General features: G+C 41.4%; 1 protein-coding gene across 1 annotated transcript in view; it reads left to right on the top strand.

Annotated features, from left to right (window-relative positions):
* The first annotated feature begins 2,984 nt into the window (after nucleotides 1-2,984).
* Nucleotides 2,985-26,022, top strand: part of LOC111142937 (calcium-binding mitochondrial carrier protein SCaMC-1-like) — a 54,759-nt gene continuing 31,721 nt past the window's right edge. Inside the window, 2 exon segments of the mRNA XM_022496298.1 lie at nucleotides 2,985-3,201; nucleotides 4,352-4,376. Of these exon segments, the coding sequence (XP_022352006.1) occupies nucleotides 2,985-3,201; nucleotides 4,352-4,376 (242 nt within the window).

Genomic DNA, 26,022 nt, shown 5'->3' with positions numbered 1-26,022 from the left:
TTGTTCCATCATCGTTTGTTGAAAAGCCTATCTTTTCCCCACTGAATTATACCGACATTATTGTTGAAAACCAATTGATCACATATGTGTAGGTTTATTTATCTAGACTCTGAAACTTACTATTTTTCAAAATGGTTTTAGCTACTCAACATCTTTTGCATTTCCATATTAATTAATTAATTAATTTGTTTGTTTATTTTTAGAGAGAGGGAGCGAGAGTGCATGTGCATGTGAGTGAGAGCAGTGAGGGGCAGACAGAGAGGGAGAGAGAATCTTAGGCATGGAGCCTGGGGCTCAATCTTATACCCCTGAGATCATGACCTGAGCCAAAATCAAGAGTTAAATGTTTAACTGACTAAGACACCCAGGCACCCCTCCATGTAAATTTTAGAATCAGCTTGTCAGTTTGTATGAAAAAATCTGCCAGGGCTTTGATTGGGATTACATTACATCTCTAGATCAAATCGGAGAGAATGGACTCTTAACAATATTAAGTTCCAATCTACGAAGATGACATATCTAATTATTAAGTTTAATTTCCTTTAACATTTTCACTTTTTAGTGTCAGATATTGCATATATATGATTATCACTAGGTATTTCAGTTTTTGATGCTATTATAAATGGCATTAAATTTTATTTTACAATTATTAGTAGTATGTAGAAATAAATTAATTTTTATATTGAACTTACCTCTGGCAACCTTGCTAAATTCACTTATCAATTCAAGTAGCTTTTTTGTAGATTCCTTAGGATTTTCTATGTAAATGATCATGTCATCTAAGAACAAATAAAGTCGAACTTGCCTCTTGCCAGTATGTATGCCTTTCCCTTTTTCTTATCTTATTGCACTGGCTAGGACATCAGGTACAATACTGAATAGAAGGAGTGAGAAGAGACATTCCTGCCTTATTTCCCATCTTAGTGGGATAAAACCTTTAGTCTTTCAACACTGAGTATGAATATTCATGTTAGCTTTACAGAGATGGCTATTCAGATTTACTTTTTATTCTTCTGTCAGCTTTGATAGTCTTTCAAGGAATGTTTCCATTTTATCTAAGTTGTCAAATCTATTGACATAAAGGTGTTCATAATGTTCTCTCATTATTATTTTAATATGCATAGAATTTGTAGTGATGTCTCCTTGATATTTGTAGTTTGTGTTTTCTTTTTTTCTTGATTGGTCTAGTTACAGGTTTATCAATTTAAGTAAGTTTTTCAGAGAAAATAGCTTTTCATTTTACTAATTTTCTTTATTGTCTTTTATTTCTTTGATTTCAAGCCTACTTGAAATCCTTTTTACTTACTTGGGATTAATTTGCTCTTCTTTTTATAGTTTCTTAAGGTAAAACCTTAGATCATGGATTTTAAAGTTTTTCTGATACAAACATCTAAAGCTATGATGTTAATTTTAGGCACTATTTTAGCTGCATTCTACATTTTCCAATTTCCCTGTGATTTCTTCTTTGATTCATGTGTTATTTAAAATACATATTGTTTAATTTCCAAGTATTTGGGTACTTCCCACCATCTTTTTGTGATTGAGTTCCAACTTAATTGTCCTGTGGTCAGAGAACATAGTCTGTCTGATTTCAGTCATTTAAAGTTTATTGACTTGCTCTGTGGCCCAGGATATGATCTTTGTTAGCGAACTTTAAATGTACAGGTAAAAATAATAGGTATTCTGCTGTTGATAGGTACACAGTTCTATTAATATCAGTTAGTTGATCATGTCAGTCTTTATGCCCTTACTTTGTTTCCTTATTTTATCAATTGCTATGAGAAAGATATTGACATCTCTCACTCCAATTGTAGATCTATTTATTTCTCTTTGCAGTCTATCCATTTTTGCTTCATATATTTATCTAGCATTTAGCAAAAAAATGTACAAAATTTATAAGAAATAAATAACATCTTAAAGTATATCTAATAACATTATTTTAAGAAATAAGCTAATTTAATTCTGTGGTCCAAGACTTGGGATTTTCCAAGAAAATATATTTTTTTAAAACACTGGTCTGTGTCTGTCATTAGACTGTGCCTCTGACTTTAAAAATATGTGACCAGAGATTGAAGACCAAAATTCCACTGCAACAAATTACAGAACTACATTTTTACATAATCCCTTAACCCTGTCTACCCTCAATTTTAGAAGGTCTCAGGCTCCTTTATAAAGAAGTTAAGGACTGGCTGGCAGCCACGTCCGGAGCCCCAAAGACAAAAGAAAAGGGTGTGGTCAGCAGTGTCTAAACAGGACCAGCATTAAATAAGACGAGGATTTTAAAGTGTCCTTTGGGTTTTGTGACAAAGGAGTTCTGTAAGGTGGCTAGTGGTGACAGTGGCGAGGCCGCAGTGGGTCTAGGAGAAAGTGGGAGATGAAGAAGAGGGGGGCTCCTGGAAACAGCCCCCAAGGTCCCTCGGAGAGGGCCTGGAGGCGAGAGACCAGAGCGGAGGGCGGGGTCCCTCTGGGAAGACTGGAAGGCGCCTTTTTCAGACGCCCCCACTCCCCCAGGAAGAAGAGATGGCACCGGGGTGCGGGATGCTCCTGTCTGAGGCGCAGGTCAGAGCAACTCACCTGTTGCAGCCGCTCAGTTTGCCCTGGAAACACCCGGATGCTCCTCCCACGCCACCTGGAGAACGCACATCGCCCTGCCTCGGGTAAGCCCCACAGGCTCCTGGAAGCAGGTTGGCGCGGCGTTTGGTGGCTCAGCTTCCAACTTCCGGGGTGGCCGAGTCTCGCGAGGGGCCTGGGCCCGGCTTCCCACGTGGCGGGCCTCCCGAGTTTCTCCCAGGGGTGCCTCGCTCGCCCGGAGGCTCCGTTGGGCAGTTGCCGGGGCCATGTGATGGCGCGCCAGCAGCCTCGAGCAACCCGGGCTTCCTCTAGGCGGTGGCAGGTGGCGCAGCTGGGGGGCTGGACGCTCTCACCGGGACCCAGAGGGCAGGCGGGCGTGTTGCCACGCTGCTGCGGGCTGGGCAGCCTGGGCCATGTTGCACTGGCTACCGGGCTTCGTGCTACCCTCGGTGACCTGCCAGGAGGATGATGACCACAGCAGCTATGAGATCCTCTTCCACAACCTGGACCCCTATGGGAATGGGTTGGTGGACATCGTGGAGCTCCGGGAGGGGCTGAAAAGCAGGGGCACTGCATTTGGTCTGAACTCTGAGAATGTGAGTGACCAAGGGAATGTGGCACCAGGAGCTTGTGGAAGATGGTGGGTAGAGGGCGAAGGGAAGCCATACTTGGTCTTTGCAGAGCTTCTTTTGTAAGGGCCTACTTAGCCAGAGTGAGCCATTTTGTTGTTTATGCAGTAAAGTTAGATTGAACCTGCCCCTTCCCCCCAAAAGGAAAGCGCTAGAAACAGAACTGGTGAAATACGGCCAAATAGCCCCAATAACGGAGCACAGATACCAGGACATGTCAGGCTGGGCAAAATAACGGAGCCCAGCTACAAGGACGTGTCCGGCCAGGTGGAAACGTCCAATCAGTGAAAGCGCACGTATTACCTCCCTACCCGCCAAGGACGTGTTCGACCAGGTGGAGACATCTAATCAGGAAAGCACCTCCCTAACCACCCAAAAATTGTGGGCCCTGCCTCTTGGGCGCCAATTCTGACCAGAGTGATAGGCTAGTTCAAATAACTACTATAGGGTGGATTGTAATTCAATTGGTCACCTGTGTGTGGCCAGGCTCAACCACATGGCCTTTACTCTATAAAAGTTAGTCTGTGAGGCTGGGAGAGGTTGCCTCTTTGCAAGAGACGGCCCTGGCCGGTCAGTTTGATTCTCTATGCTTGGCGCGAAATAAAGCCCTGCTTAACTTTAGCTTTGTATCAGTCTCGTCCTTTTGTCTACGGACCCTTTCAGTGGGGACTCGTCCCGGGATAAAACAGCGAGGACTGAGCCAGCATCGGAAAGCCTCGGAGGTAAGATCTCAAGACCCCTTGAGATCCTATCTGTTTGTCTGTCTGTCTGTGGAGCTCCAGGGTAATAAAGACCACTGGGGAGAAGCTGGACGCAGCATAGCTCCCAGGGCTGGAGTGGATGCGGGGACGCCTCATCCCTCGGGGGGGGGGGGGGATTGCCAGGGGGTATGGGCCCTCCCAGGCAATCAGGGGACCGAGAAAATCCCCACCAGCGAGCATGTCTAGGGGACCAAGAAAATCCCCAGCAACCGGCTGGGTCTACGGATGCACATAGGGAACCGAGAAAATTCCCTGCTGGGTCAACGGATGCTCATAGGGAACCAAGAAAATTCCCTACAGTGGTAGGTTACCTTTTTAAGCTGGGATTATATCTTGCACATCTTTGGGCTTAACATCTGGTTGAAGAAAGGCCGCTGGGTCTGGTTGTAGGGGGCCAGGTAACCCCCACCAGCGGGTGAGGGCCGCTGGGTCTGGTTCTGGTCTGTGGCTCGTCCCGGCGAGCGTCTGTAGGGGGCTGGATAACCCCTGTAGGGGCCGGAAAAACCCCCACCCACAGCAGGCTCTGGATGAGGGCCGCTGGGTTTGCGGTTGTCTTTGTCTTGTCTTTTTGTTGTCGGTTGTTTGTTGTATTTGAAGGAATGGGGCAAGCAGAGTAAGGGGACTCTGATTTTCATCTCTCTGTTCCTCCTCATAGATATGGGGCTTCTCCTTTACTCATTTCTTGTGTTGATGGCTATAACTGGAGCCAACTGGGGTTAGTCTAACTCGAGACAGAGACTTTAAGGAATATTCCCAAGCAGCTGCCGAAACTTCCTTTGTTTCGGGGAAGTTCCTTGCCCTCTCTGGCCCGATGTGGACTGCATAGCCCCCTCCCCCTTGCTGGTGGGAAAGCATGGCGTCTGCTCCTCTGTTGGAGTTGATGAGCTCTAGAACCGGGAATCCTTTCTCTGCCTCCTGGCGGCACTTTGTTTCCTATGTCTCCCCTTCTCCTGTTTCTGCACCAACATGCGTGCAGCCTGCATGACCAGCCTCTAGATCATGCACCATGGCTCCTTCTCTCTTTACTGTCAAGGAGCAAGAAGAGCAGCCCCTGGACCCAACACCCCCCACTCCAGATCCTCCCACCCGTGTCTCAGGTAAACATTCGAAGTAGAGTGGGCCCAGGTGGAACGTAAATCAGTATTTGAACTAAGTTAAGTTTGTTGGTTTAATTAAGATACATGTCTTTTAAGTTATCAGCAGTAAATGTGAAACTTCAGAGTTTACTTAAGATCAAATAAGCTCTCGTTATTTCTGTTAAAATCTGTTGAAATCTATTAGCAAAGAAATGACTAAACTGATGGTTAATTGTCTGTCTCACAGTTTAATGGGTAATTGCTGAAGTAGCTTTCAAAGTCTTTGCTAACCTGAAACTTTAAACCAAATGGGATAAAATGCTAGAGCGCTGGTTGCTGGAACTAGGTTTGTGCTTTTGAAATCTGTTGGTAAACATGTTTTGTGCTTAACTGATTTATAAATTTGCCATCTGAAGAATTCTGTTGTAACAGTTCACAATTAGTTAATAACTGATTAAGGTGTTTCTAAGAGTACAAAATTCTGCTAAGTGTAACTAAGACTGATGAAAATAAAGGAAGCAACTCTGTGGAAAAGTAGATGATATGTAAGGAAGATTTAAGGAATGGAAATGCTTTTTATTAAAGATAAAAGATAATTTTGTCCTAAATGAGATGGTGGTTTGGAAGGAAATAGCTTGGGACAAAACCTGAATACGAAGGAAAGTTGTAGAAGGTTTGTGAAGGGAAATCTTCAGAAAAAGAATTTTAGATATGGTCAGGACGGACTAAGGGAAAAAAAAGGGGGGGGGGGTGGAGACCAGATGCCTGATCCTGTCTAAATAAGAAAGAAAGGAAAACAGCCTCCAAGGTGATTTAGCACTCTCCTGACCTGTCTGCACATAGATTATACTTCCAAGTGAAAAGGCCATTTGGCCTTGAGAGATTAAGAAAGCAGCCCAACCTTGAGAGACTGTAAAAACATCCTGTTACCTCCCCCTGACCCCCATTGCCTGTAACCATAAAAATTCACTCTTATTTGTAAAGAGTGAAAAGGGAGACTGATCACCTCCCATTAGCCAGGGATACCCAAAAAGGGGAGGATGTCCAACGTGTTTGAATCTGAAGAGTGCCTGACTGTGTGAATGTGTCTGTATGGCTCCACTGCTTCGGCTACGGAGTCTGAGTGGGCTGCACCCTGAGTCTCATGGGGCGTCATATGGCATAACGGTCATCTACTCCACGGAGTAACCTGGTCCGGGGTTTATACAGACAGACCTTAGCTAAGAGGCTCCTAAGTCCCCGTGAGGGACGCGAGCAGGACAGCATCTGAAAGATTCCCCCTCCCTTTGTTTGCGATGTCATTCACAATGGGAGGGAAACCCAGATAACTCATATCTTAAGACTACATGCTTAAAAAAAAAAAAAAGAAAAAAACACTGGTATAGAAAAGCTGGTTTTCTCTCTGTTTAAAAGAGCAAAGTTTTCTTCAGTTAATTGAAATATAAAGGGTTTTCTCTTTGCCTACCCAGAAAACCCAGTTTCTATGTTTTGTTTTATCAGGTGTTTAACATCCCTAATTATATTTAGGCATGTGTTTTAAAACTTTCTAAGGTTTTAGCAATTGTTGACAAGATTTAAACCAATGATAAACCTTGGGTTATATTTGGGAAAATGCTATAACTACTCTAAAGATTCTATACATTTCCTAAAGTTTTGATGTTTTGATAAGGTCATCACCTGGTAATTTAACCATATCTATTCTGAGTTTTTGTCATTTGTAATTGTTTTAATTCTCTTGTAAGATGAATTCTGCCCTAAAAGAACTTCATATGGGAAACTTTCAGGACAATTACAGATCTTTGATATATTAAAATCCTGGCACTGAAATGGGTAAGAATTTACAGAAGTAAGAGCTGCATTCAGACTAAACCAGAATTAGTAACATGGGACTAAATGAACTGAAAGATTATAATGTTGTGTCTCTTAATGTTTCATCTTATTTTAAACATTACTGGTTCTGTAATGTTTGCTCCTCCTGACTAGGGAAACTTTTTCTTAAGTTATCTGTAACTTACAGAGAGGTAAAAATATTTATTCACAAACGAATCAAGGCATTCAATTTTTCTCTCTATCTGAACCCTCTGAAATCAGAAGGTCTCAGTAAGTATTCTTTCTTCCATGGCAATCAGTCATTTGCATAAGTTCAATAAGAATCTGTTTTCCTTGTAACAGGACACTAGTGGAAACTGGTTATTTTACCAAGGCTGGAATGTCATATTTAAGAAGACTCAGATATGACCAGACAGCTTAAAGGAACTAAGGTTGACTTTATGAAACCTGGAGCCGTAAAGCCCTTTGGAACTGTTGGCCTGATACCTTGCTTACAGAGTTCCCAGCAGCCTCACCAGGTGAGTAAAGAATGTCACTCCTTGGTAGGTGCAGAGCCTCAGAAAGAAGAATTCACCCAAGTCGACTGGTATTGTAGTCATGTCTGATGGCAAGTACATGGCTTGGCTTCTGGCCCGGAGAGGCTACTAAAAGTTCAACCTAGAGATTCCTTATAAAAAGTTCCAGCAAAGCAGATTCTAAAAGATTTATATGATTACTTACTGTTCTTGCTGAGCTTATGTAAATAATAGGCTAAGTTTGTTAAAACTGGACTTGTCTTTCAAGTGAATTAGTCCTGATTTGGCTTTCTCTGGAAATGAGGGTTATTTTAGAGAGAAAAATTATGTTTTAATAACATGCCTTTATGGATGTTAAGTTCTAGATTTGGTTGTCTTTAAATGTTTGTTTGCCTAAGCTAGACAACTTGAGGTAAACTTCAGAGGAAGATTTAAAATATTTACAAAAATGGTTTAAACTAGACTATGAAGGTGACTGGGCTAAGACTAGGAAGAAATTAATAAGCCAAATATATCAGGGCACTCATTTGGGGACATGCAAGCTTAAGGAGCTTATGGGCAAGCAGTTTCGGGTTTCTAAATTATGGTGTATGATTCAGGATGTGTTTGATAGATGTGCTCAATGTCAGGTGGTAAATGCGGGAAGAACTAGGATGGGAAGAGAAAAAAGAGAAAGAGGTAAGGAGCCCGGAATTTATTGGGAAATGGATTTTACAGAGATGAAACTGGGAAAATATAGACACAAGTGTATGTTAGTTTTTATGGGATACCTTTTCAGGCTGGATAGAGGCTTTTTCTGCCAAACATGAGATGGCAGGAGTGGTAGCCAAAAGCTAATAGAGGTTTGGGTTACCTCTCGCGATCGGGTCAGACAATGGCCGTGCATTTGTGAGTTCAGTCTCACAGGCATTGGCCAAGGCCCTGGGCACTAACTGAAAACTACATTGTGCCTACTGGCCCCAGAGTTCTGGGCAAGTAGAGAGAATGAACTAGACTCTTAAAGAGACCTTGACAAAGCTAATTCTGGAGGCTGGTGGTGGATGGGTGGCTCTCCTTCCTTTCGCCCTCCTCATGGCGTGATGTACACCCTATTTAAACAAGGTGACCCCCATTTGAAATAATGTTTGGGAAACACCCCCACCCACTCTGCCCTCAGCTACAAGAGGTTGCCCTAGCAAAAATGATTGGTCAGTCTGTACTCCAGTCACTGCAGGCATTACAGTCTGTCTAGCCCACGCAGGGATCCGAACGGCCCACACTGAGACAGAGACGGAGCTGGAACCACATCCTTACCAACCCAGGGACTTGGTTTGGAATATGTCACCACCAAGTGGGAAACTTGGAGCCTCGCTGGAAGGGACCTTTACTGTCATCCTGACCACCCCCACGACAATGAAAGTAGAAGGCATCTGGGCCTGGATTCATGCAGGTCACATCAAACGAGCCGAGGACGAGGACGCCCCCCAGAGATGGAAGCTGCTGCCAATGGACCCTGCAGATCGTGGACTAAAGCTAAGACTCAAAAGACTATGAGTTCATTGTCACTCCTATTGTTACCTGTTTTTGTAAGAGCTTCTAAGTCACCTCATAAGACAGAAAAGTATAGGTGGGAAATTAAACGAACGGAATTAGGAGAAGTGGAAAAGGTTATACAAAGCGGTGAATGGCTAACTCATCAGTTGACTGTGCAATTTAATGTAACCTTATGCCAGTTGACACCCATTAACCCCTGTTTAGATGCCATACAGTTTTACATGTGCCCTAACACTGGGCCTCCCCAATGTGGTGGGTGGGGGGAGGCCTAGGGGCCCACCCCAGTACTATTGTGCACAATAGGGATGTTATAAAAGTTTGTTCAACTGGTCTCCGTGGACGACTTCCCTAAAATCAGCAATTGCAGGCCCCCTGGTTTTATAAATTACTAATGTTATTTTTTGGCCCCTGCATTATAAACGCTGTAATGTCATTTGTACAAAAGAAAATTAGAGCGATAATAATGTTAATCATACATGCTCAATATAACCCCTTACAACAGAAAAACATAGAACTGGCTAAAAAGTCAAGGATTTGACTAATCTCCAAAGAAAAGGGGGGAATGTAAGGTCCTACTTAGCCAGAGCGAGCCATTTTGTTATTTATGCAATAAACTTAGATTGAACCTGCCCCTTCCCCCCAAGAGGAAAGCGCTTAGAAACAGAACTGGTGAGGGGCGCCTGGGTGGCTCAGTGGGTTAAAGCCTCTGTCTTTGGCTCGGGTTGTGATTCCAGGGTCCTGGCATCGAGCCCCGAGTTGGGCTCTCTGCTCAGCAGGAAGCCTGCTTCCTCCTCTCTCTCTGTCTGCTGCTCTGCCTACTTGTGATCTTTGTCTGTCAAACAAATAAAATCTTAAAAAAAAAAAAAAAAGAAACAGAACTGGTGAAATACAGCCAAATAGTCCCAATAATGGAGCACAGATACCAGGACATGTCAGGCTGGGCAAAATAACGGAGCCCAGCTACAAGGACGTGTCCGGCCAGGTGGAAACGTCCAATCAGTGAAAGCGCACGTATTACCTCCCTACCCGCCAAGGACGTGTTCGACCAGGTGGAGACATCTAATCAGGAAAGCACCTCCCTAACCACCCAAAAATTGTGGGCCCTGCCTCTTGGGCGCCAATTCTGACCAGAGTGATAGGCTAGTTCAAATAACTACTATAGGGTGAATTGTAATTCAATTGGTCACCTGTGTGTGGCCAGGCTCAACCACATGGCCTTTACTCTATAAAAGTTAGTCTGTGAGGCTGGGAGGGGTCGTCTCTTTGCAAGAGATGGCCCTGACCGATCAGTTTGATTCTCGATGCTTGGCATGAAATAAAGCCCTGCTTAACTTTCGCTTTGTATCTTTCTCGTCCTTTTGTCTACGGACCCTTTCACTTTCAAAGACCCGTGTGGTGAGGGTGGGATTCTCTTCCGTGAGTCTTTGCAGCGAAGAATAATGTAGCATGCGAAACATGTTCTCAGCCCTCTTAGATCACTTCCCACAATGTCCAGAGCCTTCTCCTGGGATTTTTGGGAGATGCTGAGTGGGTTTCTGGTGATTCAGAATTTATGAACTTCAGGGGCTCTGTTAGCCTTTATGAATTCACAAGGAAGAGACCTTCTCTTTTCTCAGGATGTTCACAGCCTAGGTTCATGCTTCAGGGTCTTGTACGAAAGACAGGCACAGATAGGTCCCCAGAGCTGCTCTCTCCCTGGCATCGACACCAAAGGTCTACCTTGATCCATAGGTTGACACTTCAGCTGATAGATTTAGTGCTTTGCCTAAATTAGGAATGCCTTCCTTCTCTGGACCAGTCTTGACTTGATTATTTAAAAACTGTCAGGTGAGAGTTTCAGGATCTCAAGAGAAAACAATTACTCTATTTCCCTTCTATCAGTGCTAAACCATCCTCAGATGTCATCCCACTTGTTTCCGCTCTCTACTGGTAAGATGCGTGTGCTAGAAGCCCAAAATATTCCCATGGTTTGGAGATTCCTGTATGTGATAGGACTAGTGGAACTTATAGTTATTAAACCGCCCCTTAGTTGTATAATAAGACCTTCAGCCCAAATGCAATGTAATGTGTAATTTAATGTCAAAAGATCACACATACTTTGATCATTGGATTAGCCTACTGGCTGAGGCTCCTCAGGCAAGTAAGACAAATACGTACCTAAAATATATGTCCCGATTAGGGGCGCCTGGATGGTTCAGTGGGTTAAAGCCTCTGCTTCAGCTCAGGTCATGATCCCAGGGTTCTGGGATCGAGCCCCCCATCAGGCTCTCTGCTCAGTGAGGAGCCTGCTTCTTCCTCTCTCTCTCTCTGCCTGCCTCTCTGCCTACTTGTGATCTGTCTGTCAAATAAATAAAATCTTATATATATATAAGAATATATATATATATATATATATATATATATATATATATAAGAATATATATATATATCCCGATTAAACACTGCACCTTTCAGGGTGGAATAGTTTCAAGTAATCAGCCTGCTGCTCAATGGCTGGTGGGTTTCCTGAAGGTTGGTGTTATGTCAAGTTGTTCAGTATCAGTCTCTGTTGCTAGTAGGTTGGGCATTTGGCAGCAGCAGTAGCTATATTAGGCTTGGTGAGTGGGAGCCCATGCTGTTTGGCCCATCTGTCTATCTCCACCACCATGACCACTCCATTACAATACCACTGTGTTGGCACTGGAATTCATTGCGTCAGCTGACAGAGTCTGGTTGACTATCTGGCTGGGTCATTCTGTCTGCTTGGTTGTCTCCTACCTCTTCCATGGGAGTGACCCTACAATGTAAACAAAGTTTTACTTTGTGTCCACTTCCATCTTTGTACCTATTCCCCAGACCTCTTTGTCTCTGATTTTCCAATCTTTTTTCTTCCAGGCCACTGACCATCTAACCAAGCTATTTACCACTGTCCACTAGTCTGATTTATTGTTCTCTGGCCACTTCTCTTTTTACATAAAGTGAACGATCAGGTACACTACTTGAAGTTCTTTTCACTGGGCAGATTTTCTCTCATTGCTGTCTTTCAGGATTATTCCTGACTAGTGCTGAGTAGGGCAAACTGGCCTTTTTCAGTTGACACTCACATACTAAGAAAAGCTCTGTGAATCAAGCTCATCCTTTTTAGTCCCGTGTCATCTGGTCATACTGAATCTCCATGTGGTTATAGGTGTGAGTTCAGGGAGAAGTAATGGTATAACAGTGATGGGGTGTGAAAATCTGGATCACTCTTTTTGTGTGGGGCTTGCTTGTGCTCTGATTCTGCTTGTACTTGATCTCAGATATACTGTTCCATCATATGGTTTGTTGCTGGAATCTCCAAAACTTATCACTTGGTGAGTCTGACAGAATACAACTCAAGATAGGCAACTCTGGCTGTATGTCATTTGATGTCCCATATTTAAGCACTGTGTTTCTACCAGGGTCCCATAGCATAACAGGAACCGTTACAGTTTTCTGCTATAGATTCTCCCTTTGGGGCTTGCTGTAAAACTCACACAACATCCTTTCCTACCTCTGATACTTGTAAAACTGCAGAGCCTACTTGGTCAGGTGGCCCAAGAGGCAGGGCTGTTTGCAGCATGACTTGGATCTGCTGAAGAGCTCTTTCCAACTATGGTCCCCATTGAAGCTGTTAACCTTTCTTGTTCCTCAAAATCAGGTCACAGAGATTTTCTTAATTTTGAGACACATTACCTCTAGAACTCAAAGAGGCCTCAGGGGTGTGTTTCCTTCTTAGGTGGGTATAAGATGCAATCATTTGCCCTTTATTTTGGTGGTGGTCGGGATATGTCCTGACATGCTCCAGACTACTGGTCCTGAAATACTTTATTGATGTGATAGATCCCTGAATCTTCGTTCACTATTATTTCCCACCCTCTGGAGTGCATGTACCTTACCAAGTTCTCCAATCTATTGCTAATTCTTTTTCTTTTTTTAATAAGAGAATTATTATTCTTTAAATATTTATTTATTTATTTTTAGAGACGGGTGAGGAGCAGAGGGAGAGGCAGAGATTGTCCCAAGCAGTCTCTCTGCTGAGCACAAGTGCAAAGCAGGACTCAATCTCAGGATCTTGAGATCACAACCTGAGCCAAAACCAAGAGTCGGACACTTAACTGATTGTGGCCCCCATGCACCCTCTTCATTGCCACTTCTTGTTCATCGAGTCTAACTAACATGATGTCATCAATATGGTGAATGTATATTGTAGATGGACCAGGTCCCTCTGTGACAGAGGGCAGGAGATTTAAATGTATGTTATTGCCTATATCATGGGAATGTCAACTGCTTCTGGTTCTGTTATTTGGTAAATGGAAAACAATGCATTCACCAGATCAAGGGCCACATTCTTTGTCCCTGAGGCTATGTTAATCTGCTCTAATAAAGGTACCATATCTGGAGCCATAACTGCAATTGACTACTCTGCTGCTTGGTTGAGTTTGAAGCAGTCCACTGTCATCCTCCACTGTGATCCATGTAGCTTTTGTAGAACTGAGAAATGTGAATTAAATGATGGACACTGCCACCTTTGAATTCCTTAGTAAGTCTGTAAGTCCTAACCTGTGATATTTATATGATTTTTTCCCAATTATTTTACTGTGGTAAAATACACATAACATAATACTTATTCTTTTAACCATTTTAAGTATAGAGTTCATTGGTATTAAGAAGATTCATAATGTGTGCAACCATTTGTTGCCTTAACTCTTTTCATCTGGTAAAATGAAAACTTTATGCCCATTGAAAAATAACTCCCCATTCTCCCTCCCCCAGCCCCTGGCAACCATCTTTCTGCTTTCTGTCTCTATGATTTTGATTACCCTAAGTACTTCATGTAAGTGAAATCATGTAGTATCTGTCTTTTTGTCACTGGTTCATTTCACTTAGCATATTTATCCTCAGGGTTTTTCCCTGTTGTAGCAGATATCAGAACCTTTCCTTTTTAAGACTGAATAATATTCCATTGTATATTTATACCACATTTTTGGTGCTGTATTATTCTCAGCCTTTTTTCCAATGCATTGATGGCCTGTAGTAACATCCATCCAATTCCACAGTACTTATAGTTGGTATTTCTCCTAAATTTATTAAAAAAAAAAAAAAAAAAGCTAAGGTATTGCATCAGCCAATGCATTCTCTTCCCATTGCAGTTCACCATCTACCACCAGTGACTGTGTATCATGTGGGGTGTGCTTCCTAAGACCATTTCTGGTACCAGCTGTCATAGGCTGTGTTCCATGAAAGCTGCCTCTAATACTCTGATTCGTATGCAGAAAGTTTACTGGGGAGGACTCATGGGGAGAATACCTGTAAGAGTTGGAGGAAGCAGGATTGGACAGAGCGGGAAGTTGAGCTGTTGATGGAGTTGCAACAGAGGCTTCAGACCCTTCAAGAAACTGGATCTGGGATAGTTCTTTAGAATTGTCCCTCTTTGAGGCAACCGGTTAGGCCTTTATTACCTGACCTTGCCTCTTCTGCTCCGTCCCCACTTATCGAAGTTGGCTGCCTCAGGGAGTGACTTCAGGCAAGGTGAGTCTTTTCAGCCTAGGGCAACATGAAGGGAAGAGCTCAATTAAGAGCTGTCAGTCACCAGTACTCCCAGCTACTCAGTTCTGAGGGGGATGTGAGCTGTGTACCACAGAATCTACTACAGAGATACATTTGGAAAATAGTGCTGATGGGACTAGTTGATTAATTGTATTCGGAGTGTGAGATAAAGGAAGAATTCAAGAAAGACTCCAGGAATTTTGGTTTGAGCATCCAGATGGATGGTGTTACCATTTGCCAAGATCAGGCAGACTTGGAGAGTAGTGAGGTGGGGTGAGTGATTAATCAACAGTTCTTGGTTTGGACATTTGAGGTCTCTTCTTAAACAACCAGGTGGATATAGCAAGTAGGAGTTTTGTATATCTTGAGGAGATGTCAGGGTAGAGATGTATATCATCAGCATTATATATTTAAAGCTTTTTATTGGGTGAGATTCCCTAGGTAGAGGGTATGTAAGAGCTGCTCTGAAGACTGAGTCCTGGATCACTACAACATTTTGACTTCAGGAACAGGAAGACCCAACATAAGAGACTGAAAAGAAGCAGATAATGAAGTGGGTGGGGGGAATCAGGAGAGTATGGTTTCTTGGGAGACCATGCAAGTCAAGTATTTCAAAGAGGGAGTTATTATATAGAACTGAGAAGTGTGCTGAGAGGTCTTGTAAGATGAAGACTGAATTTAAAGGTGGGGTTTGTCAAGATGGAGGAAGTGTCTAACCTTGAGTAATTTCATGCATGTGTGTACCTTGTTGTTGGTTGTTACTCTGTGGAAAATGAGATTTTCTCTGTGGAAAATGAGAGGCTAGGATTCTGAATTGCTGATTGCCTGACCACCTTCCTATGCTAGTGATATGCGTTAAAGTCATGGGGGTGTACAACACAGAGGACAATCTCAGCTGGGGCTTTGGTCCCAGATCTCAATCTTATTCCCATCTGTGAAGAGGGAAGTTGTGCTGGATTACTGGAAGTTCTTGACTTCTGAACACAATCCAGGCCAGTGGGTCTCCAAACTTGAATATATATGCCTACGTATTAACTTCTAAAGAAAAACTATTCTTTTCACTACATCTATATCTTTGGGGTAAATACCCAATAGTGAAATTGCAGGGTCATAGGGAAGCTCTGTTTTTAATTTCTTAAGGAATCTCCACAGTGTTTTCCAAAGTGGCTGCACCAACTTGCATTCCCACCAACAGTGTAAGAGGGTTCCCCTTTCTCCACATCCTCTCCAAAACTTGTTGTTTCAAGTCTTGTTAATTTTGGCCATTCTAACTGGTGTAAGGTGGTATCTCAATGTGGTTTTGATTTGAATCTCCCTGATGGCTAATGATGATGAACATTTTTTCATGTCTGTTAGCCATTTTGGAGAAGTCTTCTTTGGAGAAGTGTCTGTTCATGTCTTCTGCCCATTTTTTGACATGATTATCTGTTTTGTGTGTGTTGAGTTCGTGGAGTTCTTTATAGATCTTGGATATTAGCCTTTTGTCTGTAGTGTCATTTGCGAATATCTTCTCCCATTCCATGGGTTGGAAAGAACCAAGATACCCTTCAACAGATGAATGGATAAAGAAGATATTGTCCATATATACTATGGAGTATTATGCCCCTCCATCAGAATGGATGAATATCCAACTTTTGTATCAACACAGACGGGACTGGAAGAGATTATGCTAAGTGAAATAAGTCAAGCAGAGAAAGTCAGTTATCATATGGTTTTGCTTACTTGTGGAGCATAAGGAATAACATGGAGTACATGGGAGATGGAGAGGAGAAGGGAGTTGGGGGAAATTGGAGGGGGAGACGAACCATGAGAGACTGTGGACTCTGAGAATCAAACTGAGTGTTTTGGAGGGGAGGGGGGCAGGGGGTTGAGTGAGCCTGGTGGTGGGTATTAAGGGGGGCACATATTGCATGGAGCACTGGGTGTGGTGCATAAACAATGAATTCTGGAACACTGAAAAGAAATTTTTTTTAAAAGTTAAAAATAGAAAAAAAAAAAAAACTATTCTTGTACTACCAAGGATCGAGTTAAATCATTTTTTAAAAAGATTTTATTTATTGATTGAGAGAAAGAGAGCATGAGAGAGAGCACAGGTGCAGGGGAGGGACAGAGAGAGAGGGAAAAGCAGATGCCCCACTGATCAGGGAGCCTGGAGCGATCCCAGGATCCTGAGATCATGAATAGAACTGAAGGCTGATGCTTAACCAACTGAGCCACCCAGACACTCCAAGTTAAATCATTTTTATCATGTTACTTAGATATATCTATAAACAAGAAAATCATAAAATCATGTTTATAGCTCTTATATAACCATAAATCCTAACAGATATACAAATTAAACAGAAGTCCATAAAAACCACTGAAATTCCAATTAATAACATTTGTTTAATGGGACAACTAATAGCATTTGGCTAAAACTAAATTTCTACTTTCTTATGAATATTTTATTGATTGGTAAATTTAAATTAAGCATTATTAAGATTTATTAAACATAATTCTGAAATTATGTTTGCTCAGTTCTCCTCCACTTTCTTTTTTTGTTTGAATACTGTGAGAATGCATTCATAGAGTGGACTCTGATGTCACTGGATTTTACTTGGCAAAAAATGCATTATTGCCTCTAAGGTGAACCCCTGTTCTTTTTTTCATTAGCCTCAAGAAAGTGGTATTATTTGAAGGTAGCTGATGTGTGAACACAAATACACAGGGGCCATGAAATAAATAGGTCTTAGTTATGAGGTGACTATCTGGTTGCTTATGGTATTTGCCTTCAGATTATCTTCAGAAAGAAAACACAAAATTAGAAAATTTCCACAGAAAACACCAGGAGGGGGTTGTAGGTTTCAGGCTGAGAAACACCCAGATTATAGATAAAATTAAGCTGCCAGTGCCCTCTTTTCCTCTGGGCTCTACCCTGTTTCCTACAGGATTTTCTGATGAGATGTGGGGGTCTCCTCAGGTGGGGGACGGAGCCTAGAAAACCAGTTTAGAGCTTACTAAGCAAAAGCAAATATGTGCTTGTTGGAGTTCTATTTATAATCTTTTGATTCCTCCCAGTAAAACTCTCCTGTTTTAACAGTGAGCCTAATTGTTTTTGATCTATTATCAGTGCTCTAATTTCTTAAAGAAGAATAGGGAAGTAACAGGAAAAAAGTTTTCCTTACCTCATTTCCACCCAAAACTTTCTGTGACCCCTGGAACTTTTGCTTTAACAACCTCTCAGCACTTAAACCTCTTTACAGAGCCACGCTTTCCCCTGAAGTTCTACTGAAGCAGTTCTTCTCTGAGGAGCCCTCTTGCAGCCCTCTCTGGGTTGGAGACCCTCCTCTCCTTTCTCCTTTCGAAGCATTTGCTTCACTGAAGCCCGTGCCATCTGCCATCTGACCTAACGATTTTATTCTTTGCTGCTCCCAGACCTTCTATATAAACCTCTTGGTCACTGAAGACTTAGCACCTGCTCACAGTCCTCATCTCCATTCCAGATACTTCCATCGTCCTGGGTGACTTCCACATCTACTTCTGCGTATGAACCGTGCAACATCTATTCCAGGCTTCCTAATTCCTTGAACGTGTTTCAGCGCCTCACTTTCATGGCTCCACTTATGTATATTCCCTAATAAAACTGGCTTAAACAAGGCTTTCTTTTTAGCACAGTGAGGACACATAATAGTCATCACTTAGTAAATGTTAGCTGTTATTATTGCACTAATTTATATCCACAGCGTTGGAGGTTGGTGGAAATAGGGCAGTAAGATTTCCATTTCTATAGATTTTACTGGGAATGTGGGAGATTCTGAAACACTAGAGTGGGAGCATGGTTGGGGAGGGTCTGAGAAGGCCCAGCGGTGTGAGAAGCTCCCTCCCTGACAGGAGTCTCAGCTAAACCCACAGGTGAGCTTATATAAACACACTAACTTTAATTAAAAATAGATGAGTTGAAAAGTTCGCCCATAACTTTATGAGATGGCATACACAATATAAAATTTTGAATTAGGCCTGCCTCTTGTCCAATAATGTTACAAACCATACAGCTAAGCCTCTGGCTACTCAATTGACCATTGACAAGGCAAGCAGAAGAGTGACAGAACTAACATTTAATGATCATTTACCATGTGTTAGGTCCTGTCTTAGGTAGTTTACATTTTCCATTTCATTTTATTTATTATGTTAGTCACCATCCATTTCATTTTAAATTTGTTTTTTCATGTATAAAAAACAAGAGTTCTATGTTTCAAAATTTTAATTTGAACACTCATAATAATGTAAATCACTTGGAGAAATGAACCTCATTGACCTTTACGAAAATGAGAAAGCTCTTTTTTTTTTAAGATGTATTTATTTATTTTAGAGAGATAGAAAGAGAGAGAGTGTATGTGTGTGAGCGAGTGCAAGGGCAGAGGGAGAGGGAGAGAAGCAGACTCCCCACTGATCTGGGAGCCTGACATCAGGCTTGAACCCACAACCCTGATATCATGACCTGAGCTGAAATCAGGAGTTGAATGCTTGACCAACTAAGCCACCCAGGTACCCTGTGCAAGCTCTTATTTTTTTTTTTTTTTTAGCAACGTATAATGTATTATTTGCATCAGGAATACAGATCTATGATTCATCAGTCTTACACAATTCACAGCACTCACCATAGCACATACCCTCCCCAGTGTCCATAACCCAGCTAACCTATTCCTCTCCTCCCCAACCCCAGCAACCCTCAGTTTGTTTTGTGAGATTAAGAGTCTTATATGGTTTGTCTCCCTCCTGATCCCATCTTGTTTCATTTTTTCCCTCTCTTACCCCCACAACCTCCTGCCCTGCCTCTCAGATTCCTCATATCGGGGAGGTCATATGATAATTGTCTTTCTCTGATGGACTTACTTCACTTAAGCTCTTATTTCTGAAAACAACTTACATTTCTACATTTTGTAGAAATGTAGAAAATGCCATATAAAAATAAAACTGTTGTCCTTCACTGTAAAATTTCCTTGTATTACTTCAAAAAGCTTTTACCATTTTAGCCTCTAATCATTTTGTAACTTACTAGCAAATGTAATGCATAGGAAAGCATGTGGTTCCTACGTGTATTGTTAGAATTGGTATATGACTTAAAGTCAAATTTAACCTACAGAAAAAAAATTATTGAATGAGTAGGTGTGATTAATGATGGGATGTAAATGAACTATGGCAAAAAAAATTTACTCCATTGTTAGAATGATTTCTAGAAATTTAACTGTAGAGAATAAAAATGTATTTATTGGCAAAGGAGGAAAAATTAGCCATTCAAGCCAGTTAGTAGAAAATGCTACTTAATGATTCTGACATAAAAGTGTCTAAAAGATTCCAAGGAGATGAAAACATGTTCTGATCTATCTATCTTACTCCTAGTAACCTCTGCGCTGTATCTTACTGTATCTTACTCCTTATAAATTGCTTTGGAAGACTTGTCCAGTAAAGGGAATGGAAGAGGAATAAGTGAAATTGGTAGAGAAGGACTAACTATTTAAGGAAAATGAACAAATGAGTGGAGGAGATTTTTCTTTTTCTTTTTTTTTTTTTTTTTAATTTGAGAGAGAGAAAGCACATGCATGTGGAATGGGGGGCAGGGAAGGGGCAAAGATAGATCTTTTTTTCAGATTTATTTATTTTTAGAGACAGAGAGAGAGAGAGAGAGCTCAAGCATGAGCAGGAGGGGCAGAGGGAGAAGGAGAGGGCATCCCAAGCAGACTCTGTGCTGAGTGTGAGCCCATTGAGGGGTTTCATCTCACAACCCTGAGATGATGACCTGATCCGAAACCAAAATGCTCAACCTACTCTGCTACCCAGGCACCCTAAAGGGATAGAGAGAATCTTAAGCAGGCTCCATGCTTAGCATAGAGCCCAAGGCAGGGTTCAGTCTTATGACCCTGAGATCGTGACCTGAGTGGAAATCAAGAATCCATTGCTCAACCAGCTGAGCCACCCAGGTGCCCCTGGAAGAGATTTTTCAATCTTGTGGGTTTATTTCTGGACTCTATATTCCATTGATCTATATGGCTATTTTTTGTGCCACTACCATACTGTTTTGATTGCTAGTTTTCTAATATATCTTGAAATCTGGAATTGGGATACCTCCAGCTTTGTTCTTCTTTCTCAGGATTGCTTTGGCTATTCAGGGTCTCTTGTGGTTCCACAGAATCTTTAGAATTATTTGTTCTAATTCTATGAAAAATACTGTTACTTTGATAGGGATTGCATTGAGTCTATATATTGCTTGGGTAGTATGGATATTTTAACAACATTAATTTTAACAATCCATGAGCATGGAGTGTCTTTTCATTTGTGATGCCCTCAATCTCATTCATCACTGTTTTTTTTTTCTTTTATTGTTGTTTTCTAGTTTTGTTGTTATTTGTTTGTTTTTCTAACACATAATGTATTATCCGCCCCAGGGGTACAGGTCTGTGATTCATCAGTCTTACACAATTCACAGCACTCACCATAGCATATATCCTCCCCAGTGTCCATAACCCAACCACCCTATCCCTCCCCCCACCTCCCAGCAACCATCAGTTTTTGTTTTTTTTTTTTTAAAGATGTTTTTTATTTATTTGACGGGGGGGAGGGTCACAAGTAGGCAGAGAGACAGGGGGAAGCAGGCTCCCTGCCAAGCAGAGAGCCCGACATGGGGCTCGATCCCAGGACCCTGGGATCATGACCTGAACCGAAGGCAGAGGCTTTAATCCACTGAGCCATCCAGGTGCCCCACCATCAGTTTGTTTTGTGAGATTAAGACTCTCTTACGGTTTGTCTCCCTCCCGATCCCATCTGTTTTCTAGTTTTCAGAGTACAAGTCTTGTATCTCTTTAGTTAAGTTTATTCCTAAGTATTTTATTCTTTTTGGTGCAACTGTAAATGGGTAAATGGGATTATTTTATTAATTTATCTTTCTGCTACTTCATTATTAGTAATAGAAAAACAACCAATTTCTGGGTGTTAATTTGCTATCCAGCAATTTTACTGAATTTGTTTATTACTTATAATAGTGGGTTTTTTTTTGTTTCATTGTTTTGTTTTGGTATGGAGCCTTTGGAATTTTCTAAGTATAGTATCATGTCATCTGTAAATAATGACAGTTTAATTTCTTCCTTGCCAATATGGATGCCTTTTATTTCTTTTTCTTGGTGATTGCCATGGCTAGGACTTTCTAGTACTATGTCGAATAAAAGTGGCAAGAGTGGACATCCTTGTCTTGTTCTTCATCTTAGAAGAAAAACTATCAGCTTTTTGATATGACTTTCCCTCCCCCCTCCTTTTTTTACAATCATATTTTTTTGACATTCCCTTTTTGGATGATAACTTGGCAATTCTGTTTCCAGGAATCTATGTTATAAATAATTGCAATTTGAAGATTATAATCTCACAATAATATTCATTGTAGCATGTCTTATAATAATAGTGAAAATTTGGGAACAACTTAAGTGGTGAACAATTCTTTTTTTTTTAGATTTTTGTATTTATTTGACAGAGAGAGACACAGTAAACAGAAGTAGAGGGAGTGGGAGAGGGAGAAGCAGGCTTCCTGCTGAGCAGGTAGCCCGATGCAGGGCTCCATCCCAGAACCCTGAGATCATGAATCCAGCTGAAGGCAGCCGCTTAACGACTGAGCCACCCAGGTGCCCCTAAACCATTCTTTTTTTTTTTTTTTAATTTTTATTTGACAGACAGAGATCACAAGAAGACAGAGAGGCAGGCAGAGAGAGAGGGGGAAGCAGGCTCCCTGCCGAGCAGAGAGCCCAATATGGGGCTCAATCTCAGGACCCTGAGATCATGACCTGAGCCAAAGGCAGAGGCTCAACCCACTGAGCCACCCAGGCACCCACCTCCCCCAACCCCTTGAACCATTCTTAAGTAAGCCAAAGAATCATTAAATAAACTCCACAAATATGTTTTCTTTATATTATTTCTCCACATTTTTAGGCTATTCAGCAATTATTGACTACTCATTGTATGTCAGAAACTGTTCTATGTGCTTGGGGTGTAGTGATGAACTAGACCGACAAAGTCCTTATTTCTTGGGGGATATGTTTTAGTAGGAGTGGCAGGCATTAAACAGATAAACAGACAAGATAATTTATAATACTTCCTAATTACATTCCCCTCTCTGGTCTTATCTCCTGTTTTCTTCCATTTCTCACTCCCTCTCTCCTTCACTCACTGTATTACAGTGAGCTGTAATCGTTTCAGCAACGTTGGTGTTCTTCATGTTTCCAAACACATACTAGGCAAGCTCTCAAAGCATTTACATAAAGCTACTCCTATAGGTTTTGATGCATTTTGTACCAACTACTTTAGTAAATATGACAAACATGAAGGACCTCAGCTATTTCAACTCATGAGACTCATCTTCTAAAAAAAACGCATGTATATCCTCTTATAGAACATTATCACATCCAGGAAGATCAGTAAATGACCAAAAAAAATACCATTAAAGAAATGTTGGTGATAAAATATTAGGTTTAAAAATTTTAGCAATTTGACTTAGGATCCAAAAAGTGTATGCGTATTGGGAATTCTATGAAAAGACCCCCATGTTCATCACAATTACTACTGCATCCCAAAAGAATATTTCTGCATTGTTACAGTGTATTCCCTGCCAATATAAACCACTGTTTCATAATTCTAAAGAAATTAGATGGTAATTCACATAAATGGTTGGGGTTTATAAGCTTCTTCTTACTCAAAATAAAATAAAATAAAATAAAATATGACTTACATCAAATTAGAAAGAAATCTTATCAGAATTTTGACCAGTTAAAGAAGCCAGACCACCCTGTTAACCCTCACTGGCTGCCTCAGAGTGCAGAACTGGCATGTTATGTACAAGGAAGGGGAGATGTGAGCAGAATCCTGGCTCTACCTCCACCTACCTTATAGTGTGAGGGTGGACAAAAGCCCTCAGCTTTCCTGGGGTTTGTTTCCTCAGTTGTAGAATTGAGGGGAGCTTGCTAGATGGCTTGTAAGAGATCTTTCAACTAAAAGGATCTAGGTCAGCTTGAAATCCCCATTTTTGAGCAGACATTTAGGGTGGTGAAAGAAATGGATTAAAAACAGTGGGTGAAGTGGGGCTCCTGGGTGACTCAGTCAGTTAAGTGTCTGACTACTGATTTCAGCTCAGGTCATGATCTCAGGGTTGTGAGATCCAGCCCTGTGTTGGTCTCTGCGGGGCATGGGGCCTGCTCGAGATGCTATCTCCCTTTGCCTCACTCCCTTACCCTCTCTCTCAAATAAAAAAAAAAAATCTTAAAAAAATTTCATTGTCTGATGCTTCATTTGCTTACCTGCTAGCAGTATCAGCCAATAGATCAAAGTATCTGGCAAAGATTTTTTTTATAAAATAGAGGCCCTGCCAAGTTTGGGTAGAAAAACAACACACCACATGTCACACCAGCAGTCAGGACTTCCTGCCTCTGAATTTTAACAGCCATCAGCCTGGTCAGGAGATGCACATTCAGGCCATTCAGCAAGATCGAGTGAGTACACGCTGATTGAGAATATGTTTCCAGGTGCTTGCTGCAGCAGCACATATACTGAAATTGGAAAGAATCAGTTTTCTGAAATCTTCCCAGGAAATCAATGTGAATGGAACTGGTTCTGAGAGAAAGGATGAAGACAGTTAAGTGCAGGGTGAGATTCTACTTTTTCTTTTTCTTTTTTTTTTTAAAGATTTTATTTATTTATTTGATAGACAGAGATCACAAGTAGGCAGAGAGGCAGGCAGAGAGAGAGAGAGGAGGAAGCAGGCTCCCTGCAGAGCAGAGAGCCCGATGTGGCGCTCGATCCCAGGACCCTGGGATCATGACCTGAGCCGAAGGCAGAGGCTTTAACCCACTGAGCCACCCAGGTGCCCCCTACTTTCTCTTTACAAAACAGAAAAATGACCGAAAGGCCAGTAGCTTTTCATTTTTTGTACCCTAAAAAGAATACACATATCACCTCTTCTGGAATCTAACACATTGGTTTCATTTTCAAAATGAATCATTTTATTTTCCTCAAATGCTGCCATAAATTGTCAACCTTAAGCATGTCATAGTCACATGTAAGCCCAGGACTTCCACAAACTTCTCTGGAGCTTACAGCCAGAGTAGTCCAGGAAGTCAATTATTAAAGCCCTTTACACAGCCATACATTCCTTTGATGTTTGGGTTATCGAACACAGACACACCGAATAACTTGTCCATTTCTGTTTCTGAAAGTGTTAGCTGTGTTTTCTTTTCTTCTTTTTTTTCTGTTTTATCTTACTTTACTTTACTTCATTTCACTTTATTTTATTTTATTTTCATCATGATAAGTGTACTTTTTAATCCTCATCCCCGCCCTCCCCCACCTCCTTTCTGGTAACCACCAGTTTGTCCTCAATAGTTAAGAGTCTGTTTCTTGGTTTGTCTCTCTCTCATTTATTTCTTAAATTCCACATATGGGAGAGATCATATGGTATTTGTCCTTGACTGACTTATTTTGCTTAGCATTACACTTTCTAGCTCCACCCATGTCATTGCAAATGGCAAGGCTTCATTTTTTTTCCCCACAAACTAAAGTTATTTTTAAGAGTGTAAGGCACATAGTTGTTCACTTGCATGAGACATCTAACTTCACTTCATTCTGAGCATGACTGATTAATTCATATTCTGAATGGATACAGAGCAGGATATTATGAATTTCCTTGTCTTTCACTGAGCTATGATTTATACTTTCCTGACAAGTTTATTTGAAAAGTAATTGGATAATTTCATCCTATATTTAAACATTATTGGAGGTAATAAATCATACTTTGAAAGACACTTAGGATATTGGAGAAGTTTCTTCACAAAGTGACAACATTCACTTTTAAGGGGCTTTATCCACTGCAGTGGTGATCCTGAAGAAGGGAATAATCCCTACTCACTCATAGAGGTTTTTTTTTCTCTCTTTTATAAAAAAACCTTTTTAGGGGCATGTGTGTGGCTCGGTTGGTTAAGCATCTGCCTTCACCTCAGGTCGTGATCCCAGAATCCTGGGACCGAGCCCTGTGTTGGGCTCCCTGCTCAGTGGGGAGCTTACTTCTCCCTCTTGTGTACTCCCTCTCTCTCTGTCAAATAAATCAAATATTTTTTTTTTTAAAAAGAAGGCTTTTAAAAGAATTTTAATTGATTACCCAATGTCACATATCAAATTACCCAAGTGACTGTAGCTATAGAAGGACCTCATCTTCATTCTTTAACTTTTTGTTTTCTGGTTTCTTTTTTTTTTTTACTTTTTAAAGATTTCACTTGAGAGAGAGAGAGGAGGGGCAGAGGAAGAGGGAAAGAATCTCAAGCAGACTCTCTGCTGAGTGGAGAGCCCCATGTGGGGCTTGATCTCAAGACCCTAAGATCATAACCTGAGCTGAAATCAAGAGTTGGATGCTTAACCGACTGATCCACCCAGGTGCCCCTGTTTTGTTTTTTTTGTTTGTTTTTGTTTTTGTTTTGACAGAGAGAGATCACAAGTAGACAGAGAGGCAGGCAGAGAGAGAGAGAGGGAAGCAGGCTCCCTGCCGAGCAGAGAGCCC

Source organism: Enhydra lutris, unplaced genomic scaffold (assembly GCF_002288905.1).
Source record: "Enhydra lutris kenyoni isolate GAN:26980312 unplaced genomic scaffold, ASM228890v2 scaffoldscaffold9, whole genome shotgun sequence".
Lineage (NCBI taxonomy): Eukaryota > Metazoa > Chordata > Mammalia > Carnivora > Mustelidae > Enhydra > Enhydra lutris.
The sequence above is the reverse complement of the archived record's forward strand: the minus strand, read 5'-3'. Positions and strand labels throughout refer to the sequence as shown.